This window comes from Perca fluviatilis, chromosome 24 (assembly GCF_010015445.1).
Source record: "Perca fluviatilis chromosome 24, GENO_Pfluv_1.0, whole genome shotgun sequence".
Lineage (NCBI taxonomy): Eukaryota > Metazoa > Chordata > Actinopteri > Perciformes > Percidae > Perca > Perca fluviatilis.
Window position 1 is genome coordinate 11,493,657 of NC_053135.1, and position 11,847 is coordinate 11,505,503.

General features: G+C 41.5%; 1 protein-coding gene across 2 annotated transcripts in view; it reads right to left on the reverse strand.

Moving 5' to 3' along the window:
- Positions 1-8,825, reverse strand: part of LOC120554150 (serine/threonine kinase 11 interacting protein) — a 32,031-nt gene extending 23,206 nt beyond the window's left edge. For both annotated transcript variants that reach the window (XM_039792832.1, XM_039792831.1), the window contains exons 1-15: positions 8,642-8,825; positions 8,309-8,376; positions 7,367-7,569; positions 5,327-5,401; positions 5,067-5,162; positions 4,841-4,948; positions 4,660-4,731; positions 4,448-4,577; positions 3,888-3,991; positions 3,695-3,784; positions 3,261-3,302; positions 2,290-2,457; positions 2,005-2,086; positions 846-1,349; positions 225-457 (exon numbers count right to left, since the gene is read on the reverse strand). In XM_039792832.1, the coding sequence (XP_039648766.1) occupies positions 225-457; positions 846-1,349; positions 2,005-2,086; positions 2,290-2,457; positions 3,261-3,302; positions 3,695-3,784; positions 3,888-3,991; positions 4,448-4,577; positions 4,660-4,731; positions 4,841-4,948; positions 5,067-5,162; positions 5,327-5,401; positions 7,367-7,569; positions 8,309-8,375 (1,974 nt within the window). In that variant the 5' untranslated portion in view covers position 8,376; positions 8,642-8,825. The remainder of the gene's footprint in view (positions 1-224; positions 458-845; positions 1,350-2,004; positions 2,087-2,289; positions 2,458-3,260; positions 3,303-3,694; positions 3,785-3,887; positions 3,992-4,447; positions 4,578-4,659; positions 4,732-4,840; positions 4,949-5,066; positions 5,163-5,326; positions 5,402-7,366; positions 7,570-8,308; positions 8,377-8,641) is intronic.
- Positions 8,826-11,847: the final 3,022 nt, after the last annotated feature.

Sequence of the window (11,847 nt, forward strand, 5' to 3'; positions counted from 1 at the left end):
TTTTTGAAACTCAGCGATATGGTTGAAATCTATATCACAATATACAAAGTTTATTTAGCAAAGTTTATTATGCAACCTAAGCAATACACTGAGGAGGGAACTCATTGTAGTTTCCTTCATTCAAATAGTGAGAGATTAAAAAGACATCTCTTAAATCCCAGAACACCACCAAGTCATTTCCCATTGATCCACCTCTTTTATTATCCCTCCCGTCCTCCTCTCACCCCTCGGGTCCAGGCAGCCTCTGTGGTCTCCACCCCAACCAGGCTGCGTAGCTCCAGGCGGCATCTCTCCCGCCCGCTCTGCATGTCCACCTCCAGCGCCAGGCCCTGTTTGATGCGCAGGAACACCTCTTCCCTTCTCCTCCTTCTCCTCATCCTCCTCTCCCCCTGGCCTTCGCCATCTTCTTCCTCTTTGTCAGATAAGACACCCACAAGTAGGGGGTGACACAAGTCCACTAACAAAGAGAGGAGATCAGGAGAAGGAGAAGCTTAAAAACCTTGTTGTGCTGATTTTTTTTTTTTTTTAGAAGGATTGCAATGTATATTCTAATGAAACAATACTGTATGTAAGTAGGTTGATATGTGAGTAGTCTCGCATTGCCAGACCTTCCTCCACAGCGCTGCGGAGGAGGGTCTGGCTAGTCCATACAGCATTCCGGGATGGGAGAAAAACGTGCTCTGGCTTATTGGCATTTCTTTAAACCAATCACAAATCGCCTTGAGCGTCGCTAAGCGCCAGGCGAGGGAAGGGACATCCGGCGGATCTACCGGCGGCGCCGGAGCAATCCCCCTAAATGAATCGTTGTCATTATACCGAATATTTTGATGCTACTGATACCCTACCTCCCAGATCCTCCTCCTCCTCTTCTTCTTCCTCCTTGGTGTCTCCGCTCTCCCCTCTAGCCGAACCCCGGGACTCGGGACTCGCTCCTGGTAAGCTCGCCACTCCTCGACTCGCCACCACGCCGTCCACCGCGCTGTCCTCCAAGGTGGACCGTGAGCTCTGACCGGGCCACCGTAGGGTAGACTCCATTTCCAGGTCTGCATCCATGGATGTCTCTAATCCTGGCTCGGACGAGATCAACGATGCGGGGAGGACCTCTGGGACGTCCAGGGACGATGGAGCCGCCTGCCGCCCAGGGCTAGTGGATGGACATGCGGTGGCGTTAAGGCCGTTGGGGAGGGGGAGGGGTTGGGAGCGAGGAGGCGGCGGGTTGGTGTTGACAGCGGCGGTGATGGTAGAGGAGGAATCATCTAGATGATGTTGGTATCTCAGCCAATCCTCGCCCAGCTGGTCTCTGAAGCTGGACATGCGCTCAATCTCCTGCTGGTGGGGGAGGACGATGCCTGGTGGAGGAAAAACATATTAACATGTATAGTCTAGATGGAAACAGGGGTCCATGCGTACCCCCCACCTTTTTTTATGCCACCTGATTTTTTTTAAATCCTTAAAGTGTCTATTTTCAGAATCTGCCAGGTACCAAGCTGAAATAATGTCCCAAAGGCTTCATTTTTAACCCTTTACCGCACCCGACCGGAACCCGAAAAATCTAAAAATGATATAGAAAGTGGCATAACATTTGAAGTAAACAACATACAGAGACAAATTAACACATTTTCCCATACAATTCTGACCCTAGGAATTTAATGGAATGGTTATTTTTGACATTTGACAACATATTGACCCTAATTTCTGGACAAAAAAAAAAAAAAAAATGGCCAAAGATGTGTAGAGGATCAACTATTTTTTCGTTTTCTCAAGCGCATGCACCAAACCCGAAAAATCTAAATATGATATAAAGTGGCATAAGTTTTGATGTAAACAACTACAGAGACAAATGGACACATTTTTCTATACAATTCTGTAAGAATGGTTTAGATATTTACACAGCCGCTGAATAAGCTTTGATCTTAGCCAGCAACATTACACAAGTGGAAAAACTTGGATAAAATAAAAGCCGGGGAGACGGGGGGCGAATTTAGATATGCTTTCGAAACTCACTCTGTGAGGAGGAAAGCAGTCTGGGCTCGTAGTCTGTATCGCTGGGCTCGGATATACTGGCCCTCCGCACTTTCACCTTACTCTGAAACACAAAATGGTTTTAAAGTAAATAAATAAATGTGGCACAGCATTTAGACAGATTGGTAAAGAATACCAATTTGTGAGTTCAAATCTTTTTAAAATGGAAGTGACTCTTGGAGAAGATTTAGTTATCGTTTAGGACATATTTCGCATCACAGAGAAAGGCTACATAACCAGTTTAAACGCCTTAAGCTCCTTTCTTACCCTGGATTTCTTCTTCCGAATGTGTGAGACTGCCACTTCTCCAACTGACTGGCTGTCACTAAGCTCCCCAGCACCACTAGACACATCTTGGTTACTCCGTTCTGGTGGCATGGCAACTGGAGGTGCAGTCTGTACCTGGACGATCAGCCTGCCTGGTTTTGGAAGAACCTGCAGGAGAGAGTGGTCTAATATTAAAACTATGAATTCAGAAAACAACAACAACAGAGAAGATATAACACACACACACACAACACACACACACACACACACACACACACACACACACACACACACACACACACACACACACACACACACACACACACACACACACACACACACACACACACACACACACACACACACACACACACACACACACACACACACACACACACACATTTATTATCACTAGGGCTGGGCGATATAGAGAAAATCAAATATCATGATATTCTTGACCAAATACCTAGATGTCGATATTGCGACGCTATTGTATGGTTGACTATTGGTGCTTTAACAAAATGTCATTTACACAATGAGATTTTTGATAAATAATCTCCAGAAATGATTTAATGACTTGGGTCAGAGTGGGTAAAGGTAAATAATAGCACAGATAGAACAGTCTGGTAAGTTCAGAAAAAATACATCACTTTACTGTAATGCAGCCTTTAAAACCAGGAAAAGACACTTACCATATTACGATATCCAAAATGTAAGACGGTATCTAGTCTCATATTGCAATATTGATATAACATTGATACATTGCCCAGCCCTAATTATCACTGCAATATATTTCAGCAACACACTGTGCATGTATATGTTAGTGCATATTATACCTTACTATAATGCAACTGCACATCATTTACTTATACAATTTACCATCCATTACATTATTTACCCAGACATTTCTGCAGAGAGAAAATAACACACTTAACTTTCAAGAGAGGTTGATTATAGATTGAGAAACTTACTGATAACTCAGATGAGGACAGCGGGGTACCATCAAGTTTGAGCTGGAAAGAAAAACAAGAAAATGTGTTAAAAAGAAAGAATCATGCAGAACCACCTTTGAGTTCCCAGTGGTCGACAGGAAGCTGTTTTGGAGCTGTTCTGTATGTTTAGAGAGGCTGTGCTTTCAGATAAATAAAGACATACAGTATGTCTTTGTTGATACAAAGATGAGCCAACAGCTGCTATAACTGGAAGAGTTGATTATCAGATCACAGCGCACTTTGGAAATTGAACAGCTTCTTTTCTATTTTTTAGATCAGGACAAAATGTGATCTGCGGTCTTGTACTATAAAGTGTGCTGCTGCCTTGATGCCTTTTTTTTTTTTAAGGTGCTTCAGCATTCTGCAAGTTTGAAAGAAAATGGAATACACGTCTAGCTAGAGTCATTACTCACTCTAAGGTTCGCAGCCTTTGGGGAGAGATGTCGGACGGTGCAGGTGCGGTGGGTCTTCTGGAAGTACAGCGGGTTGCCCTCCAGGTTAAGCTACAAGGAGATATTACATTTTGGTCTCACATACGGTAAATGTGAAGCACATATTTTGTTAAATGTGTCCACAAATTATATACTTCCGCATTAGTTTTCTTACTGTGTTGAGGCAGTGCAGCAGGGAGAGAGGAGCCAGCTGGGAGTGCTCCAACAGGAGGTTGTAGGCAAGGTCTAATTCCTGGAGTGAAGACAAGTGCTCCACACCTACTTAATCAGAAAGCACAGCAATGCAGGAAAACTCTTTTTGACATGATGTCAAGAACATACAGTGTAAACAACATACGCACACAAATTCATCAACATAAAAAAAAACCTGCAGCTCAAATATATAATTTGATAATCATGCTATTCCCCTTTCTCATCCAAACAGGCATAGCAAACAGGCAGGTGTAAGGTGATCTAATGCTGGACTGAGTGATGATAAAAAATGTCCAAGATAAACAGAAGAGCTACCAAAACAGCTGGAGGTGGGGGGGGGTCACTGCACAGTGATCAGCTTCCTGTTTTTCCAGTTTTTTTAGGTTTCATTGGCTCACTCCTCTCTGAGCTCTGTGATTTTATTGGCTACCTACTCTGTCTGATCTGACCAGGGACTGATTGTCTGTGTTTAAAGAACAAGATGACAAAGTCTGTGACTATATCTATATCAGTTGAATTTACCGTTAATAGCCTCCAGTTCATTGTTCCTGAGGATAAGTGTGAGGAGTTTGGCCCTGGCACTCATGCCCAGCGTTGGCGCCCTCTGCAGGCAGTTGTAGCCCAGGTTTAAGTGTTCCAGTTCACTCAAGGGCTGAAAAAAAGACAACGTGGAAATAAGAGATCGCCAGAAGCAGAACAAGTTTTAGATTAAGTTAAATTATAATCAAACAAACCTTTAGAAATTCAGCACACTCCTGAATCTTGTTATGGCTTAAATCTAAGAACTTCAGGACGTTCAGTAAACTCTATGAAAGAGAAGAGAAGAGAATAAAAGAGAAGAGAAGGTTAAAGTCCGGTGAAGAGAACAACCAGCAAATAAGTCAGTGATGATGCATATGCGCGTATTTTTCTCACTAGTGACTGGTCAAGGCAAACAATGGAGTTGTAGCTAAAGTTGAGCGTGTGCAGTTCCAGCCAAGGCAGTGCAGAGCTCAGGTCACCTCCACACAGGGAAAGCAGCTCCTAAAAAAAACAAAAAACAAAAAAAACAGAAGATACACACATATATCACTTTAGCTTTGACTAGGCAGACATGCACTCACTGACACTTGCTGACAAATGTGCTGCAAAGTGAGAGTACCTCCAGGGAGCTGAGGCCCTTTGAACATGTAAAGACCTCTAACTGGGAGTAAATTCCTCTAAGTCCCTCGAGACAGTGTGGAGGGATTCTCTTCAGCTGGTGAGGAAGAGAGACAAAAATCAACATATAATGTTTTCACGGCAGAAAGAGGGAATGGTTTGAGAGATGGAGATTGAGGAAGAAGCAGGGAATGCAATAAAAAGAAACTGGGGTGAGGAAAGAAATGAAAGGAATGAATGAAGTCATGGTTCATACTCTACCTCCAAGCACTTCAAAGACTTGAATGGGAAGATTTTCACTACGGACTGAAGTCTCACCCCTGATGGGTTGATGAGCTGCGTTTAAGAATCAAGACACAAAACATGTCATAAGTAAGAAATCCAGTAGTAGGTATAACATAAGAATCACTTCTGTCCCAAAAAACACACTTAAGATGACTCCCATGAAAGTTTATAAAATAAATAAATGTCTTGATTAAGCCATGATTGGATGCAAATGCTGTCAGTCACACAGTTAACAGTATAAGGAAAGAGAAGAGGCCTTTTCATATACACTACTGGTCTAAAGTATTAGAACACCCCAATTTTTCTAGTTTTTTTATTGAAATTTAAAAATGTAAGGTTACCCTTTTCAGAATTTTACAAAAAGGCCTTTTTCAGGGAACAAGAAATGGGTTAACAACGTGAAGCTGTTCTGCAGCAATGGAGGTTGATCAAGCTTTGAAAGTTGGTGCTACCAATTCCCACAGGTGTTCCAACTTGTCTGGATTACTTACAACCCCCTCTGTTTGTATAAAAGTATTGTTGGAACACACTGTGGTACTGTACCCTTGTGAGCATTATTTTAACAGTATTGTACTGCAGAAAGTAGTGTGTTGCCATAAAAATGGCAGGAAAAAGGCAATTAACAATGGAAGAGAGACAGACCATCATAACACTTCAGAATGTTAGTCTTTCCTTCAGAGAAATTGCGAAGAAAGTCAAGGTGTCAGTGAGTACAGTATTCTTCACCATCAAAAGGCACTTAGAAACTGGGGGAAACTCTGACAGGAAAAAAGGAAGAGATCGCCCCAAAGCCACAACAGAATCAGAAGACAACTTTCTGAGAGTCAACAGCTTGCGTGATAGGCGGCTCACAGGACAACAGCTTCAAGCACAGCTTAATAGTGGTCGTAATAAGCAAGTCTCAGTTTCAACTGTAAAGAGAAGACTTCGAGCTGCAGGTTTGATAGGTCCAGTTACAGCAAGAAAGCCATTGCTGAGACGTCAGAATAAGAAAAAGAGGCTTGCCAGGGCCAAGAAACACTGCCAGTGGACTACTGAAGACTGGAAGAAGGTGCTATGGACTGATGAATCTTCGGTTCATCACGCAGGATTTTTGTACGCCGTCGAGTAGGCGAAAGGATGGCTCCTCAGTGTGTGACATCAACTGTCAAACATGGAGGAGGAAGCGTGATGGTCTGGGGCTGTTTTGCTGGATCCAGGGTCGTTGATTTGTACAGAGTGAAAGGCACCCTGAACCAAAACGGCTACCACAGCATCTTGCAGCCATGCAGTACCCTCTGGTATCGCCCTAGTTGGTCGGGGTTCATCCTACAGCAAGATAATGACCCAAAACATAAGTCCAATCTATGCCAGAACTACCTTAGCAAAAAAGAACAAGATGGTAAGCTTAAAAACATGGAGTGGCCAGCACAGTCACCAGACTTAAACCCCATTGAGCTGGTTTGGGATGAACTGGACAGAAAAGTTAAAGCAAAGCAACCTACAAGTGCCACACATTTATGGGAACTTCTGCAACAGAGCTGGGAAGAACTTTCTGAAGAATATTTGATTTCCATTGTAGAAAGAATGCCACAAGTGTGTTCAGCTGTTCTGAACTGTCAGCTGTATCTGCCAAAGGGGGCTACTTTGATGAGTCAAAAATTTAGAATACATTTTGGTTTATAAATTGATTCCATGATTTCTCTGTTTGTTCTATTCTTTCATTTCAGAGTACAAAAAGACATTGAACTGTATGAATTTCAATAAAAACCTGGAAAATTGGGGTGTTCTAAAACTTTCAACCAGTGTACATAGAGGCTTTTTCCACGTGAGAACCCTTGACCACATTTTGGGGGTCCTGGCCCCATAGGAAGGCCTTCTAAATCACGCAAAAAAGGTTTCAGCTTAAATGTACAAAAAGTCCACTTGTGAAACTTGGGTAAGGACTTTTCCCCATAGAACTGACATATATATTTGAGACTTTTTCAATGGTAGAAATAGGTCACGTGGAGACCAATTTCAGGGGCCCCAGCTCACTTTAAGGGAGATGGTTTTCTGCAGGACGTCAAACAGGAACTGCAGCTGTAGCAGGGAAGCAGTGTCAGCAGGGTGGGAGGGCAGCGCAAGGAACCCATGCTGCTGGCTCCTGGACAACAAGTACTGTTCAAACAGCCTGATGAGCTGCTGCAAGCTGGCCGCCGGCAAGGTCAGAGTGCTGCTGCCGTCCAGCACCAAGTCGCCTAGAGGTCGGGAGAGACAAGTCATTTTAATCTAAGGGATCCAACTTCAATCCACAGCAAATTATAACAAGTGTTCATGTTAAATTACAAGATCAAACTAAGCATCTAATTCACACCTGGTGGACAGGTGCATAGGGAAATGACATTGTGGAAAGGAAAAGGGAATAAACAAACAAAAGGTCACAGACAAACAATGGGGCTCTAATACTCTCGGTGTTCACAGTGTGGTAGAATTCAAATTTTTACATGAACTACACGATAAAAAAACAATGTACGCATGCCTCAGAATAAGCTTTCCAAATTTACACAACAAATATTACGAGACAAGCAAACATTTCAGTTGACAAAAAAGGCTAGAGCCACTGTGCAAAAATACCTTTGGAATATTATCCCGGTCCAATTTTGATGTCAGTTCAAGTTGGCAAACAAGTGCGCTCAGACTGATATACTAATAACAGTGTCACTTTGTTTTGAACTAAATGAAGGAGACGTTAACATCAATCACCCACTCTGTATTAATTTTACCCACCTACCAATTATACATCCATATCTGATAGGATATCTCTGAGCACGATCCAAGCAGGACACGGCGACATATTTAATATAGACAAAGTGCCTGTCGGAGGGAATACACCCACTGACACAGAGCACCATGCTGTTGTTTCGTCTCCCAAACCCATACCCAATTTGGCTATTAATTGGGGTATATTAAGAGTCTGTGTATCTTACTTTAACATACCATCATTTCGGAGGAGCGTGGCCAAGCTGTGTACAAGGGAGGACTGGCCACTCTGAGGTGAAGCCATCCTGAAACGTTTCAAACGAGTCATGATGTTAGCACGAATATATGAACAGAAATTAAGTAGCTACGTTGTCGCTCTTAAGCAGCTAATACATACAAGTTATATAACAGTTTTAACGTGCTATTGTAGTTCGTGTAACTGTCAATGCATTTATAGCAACATTAGCATCAAACACTCTGCACTTAACACAGTTAATAGCTCAGCTAATGTGAACTAGCTAGCTAACGTTAAGCAATTTCCTGGTAGCCTAGCTAAAAAAAACGACATACCTGTGCAGTGACAGCCAAAAAATGGATAGCTAACATAAAATTTGACTTCGAGAGAGCAGTACTACAAGTTGCTCATGTTTATACATGAATAAAAACGACGTTTCAGTAGTAATTTGCTGGTTTCATAATACACTACAGTGCACGGTGATGTTGACATATTTTCATCACATGACAACTTGCCTAAAACGTCTACGGTGGCCCCGATGTACCAAAAAGGGTAGTCACTAAAAGTCAACTGTCAAATAAAGGAAAATGAATTACAGTTTTTAGTTTTTTTTATGTTATCTATAATTTAAGATGTATTTCCTGCTGCTTGAAAGACATAAAGAGGAGACATAAAAAAAGGAAAAGGGCCTTTACCTGTGTAAACTTCTTTTTTTAGCGTTTATTTCCCCTCTTGACTCAGCAAAACTGCTTGACAAATGCTGTCTCATGTTTGAAAATGCATGGCTATAATATTTACATGAGATTTCAACCACGCATTTGCTTAATGTCAAAATCACACTAAATTGGCACATGCTGCATTTTTATTGTAGGGTGACGGCGCTGCTCTTGATTAATTCCTGCAGGTGGCCACAGGGTGGCGCGCTCTAGCAAAGATCCCAGACTTCAGATACAGACATGAGTGCAAACGAAAACGTCAAATTAAGTCCTCACTTTGACCAGCAAATACACTAAATCCATTCAACCATTCATATATTAAAACGCAGAGCAGCTGCACCTTGCAAGAGTGGTTAACAGTATTTTGTTCTTTTATGCAGCCTGAAGCAAATTGAGGTCTGTTTCAACCTTAAAGCCACACAGTATTTCAAATACCATCTATGGACTCAACAGAGGCCATTACTAGTCATTGTTGTGCCTCCCAGCATTTAAGACCCAAGCAGTAAGGCACAGGCTTCGTAGTGGCTGAGGTTTTAATAAATGCCAGCTGTCAAATTTACCAACCTGAGTCTCATACCACATCTGCCTGTTGGCAGCTGTTGGTCAAACCATATCCGAGACATGGCACCTATAAAAAACAGAGCTGGGTAGCTGGTTGGCAAAGGAGTGTGAGAGTTGATAATGCTTATATTGCATGGCTGATAAAAGTGTACTGATTTTTCTGTAAGCTACACACAGTAGAAAGACAATTGCACAACCTGAATTGCCTATTAGATGACATTGCTTCGAAGGTATCAACTTTGTTAGAGGAAAAACAATAATGTCAGTGAATAGTATAATGCTGACATCAGCATGTAACCAGGCTGAGAGCTCCGACTTCTGGACTGTAAAACCACGCATTAACTCAACACATTAGGAGAGTAGTTTTCAGCAGGTCTTTATTTTGTTTCATTGGGGAGTACGCAACGCTGTGGCTCCGTAACAGATACTTCACAAAGATTTGCATGGGCAAATAAAGTAATAACTTTCCTAAATTGCAAATGCATCACTTGTTGCTAGGCAGCACAAACACACACACACACACACACACACACACACACACACACACACACACACACACACACACACACACACACACACACACACAAACATTTTTCCATTTGGAACTTGTAATGCGAACGTTTCCATGTAAGGATTTATGTACTGTAATTTGGTAAACATTTCCAGTCAGTGAGATGTTGCACATTGCACCAGTTGGTTAACTGTGCATGCATGAAAGCTAGTTTTGACAGTTTTCTTGCCCATATGAACTCAAATAAAAAATGTCACACAGCACAATTTAGAACATTTTAGATAGGATATAAACACATAACCCAGCTGTTTAGTTGCTGTAAGTGTGACTTCATTTTAGGCCCACTAATCAGATGATGAATTACTTTTCCAACCCCCCTACTCATTGCCTCTACTTATCTAATCAGTAGTCTAAGCAAAGGGGCCTTAATTAAGTATAATCAAAGCCAAACACTAAACAGTGCACTCGATCATTATCAAAGCCTGAAAAATGAACATGAGGAGGTCTTTAGAGACCGTTTTTTGTTGATAAAAATCCACCATAGATCCAAAATTACAGTAATACCACACTTAGTTTGCTTTAGGAATATGCATTTTGGATTTAGAGACAATTGTAGGGTTAAATAGGTTTTAGGGACGCAGTCTTTGCAGCTTTCTTACTTTTCCTTTAAACAGGCTGCTGCCATTGTTGCAGCTATTTTTTAGAAGATTTTTTTTTTTTTTTTGCCAAAAAAGTGGGTTGGATTTTATTTTTTTTTTTTTTTTTTTTTTTTTTTTTTGTTTTTTTTTTTTTTTTTTTTTTTTTTTTTTTTTTTTTTTTTTTTTTTTTTTTTTTTTGTCAATTAAGGAATTTTTTTGTGTTTGTAATAATAAGCATCAGCCTGTGTGAATGACATCATATAAATATAAACACATTTATGCTGTATATTAAATGTAATTGACTAATTTAACTTAACCCTATTTAGTAGTAGCATATGAGCAACTGACAGATGATTTCTAACACACTTCAGTTGTAAACAGATTTAAGGACAGTGTTTAATAATTATACTTTTTTTTTCAACAACTATAACTCATCATATGAAGCATCCATAACTGAGGTATAAACAGATAATGAATGCTTGACAACACAACAGTTATAGTAAAGTAAAACGTGTTGTGATATATGGTTAAAAGAGCAGGCACATCTTGGGGGACTTACTGTACTCTAATTAAGAAGATGACCTCTTTGACAAACCTCTCTCTGTACGTTTGCTGAGGCACATGTACTGTATGCGTCCTCAGCCCATCAGTAATCCCATACCTTCCTCTATCAATGTGGAGTTTATCCAGAGTTTGTGTTTGCTTAACAGCTCCATGGGGAGGAATTTAAGTAACTGACCTTGGTGGGGATTACTTTGCACACATGGGCAGATACTGCGGCCTGTTAGGCCTATTAGCTAGTGGCCGTCCGGCTGCTTTTCCACCCATGGTTTCATAAAATGACATATGAGGTTCTATGTGCAAACAGCCCTCTGGGCATCCTCCTGACTCACACCCCTGAGATACAAGACAGCTTCAAATGTGCCCTTTCTCCCTCCTCACGCCCCCCCAAGGTGAGCTCGGATGCACATCGTGAATAGGGCCAAATAGCATTAAATCAGGGGGCACCCACAAAACAAAATAATCTGCATTTATATCTGCGGAGTAAGGTTACACATGCCACTTCTATTTCTGGGCCCTTGGATAAACACCGATTAGTCTACCGCACTGGACAG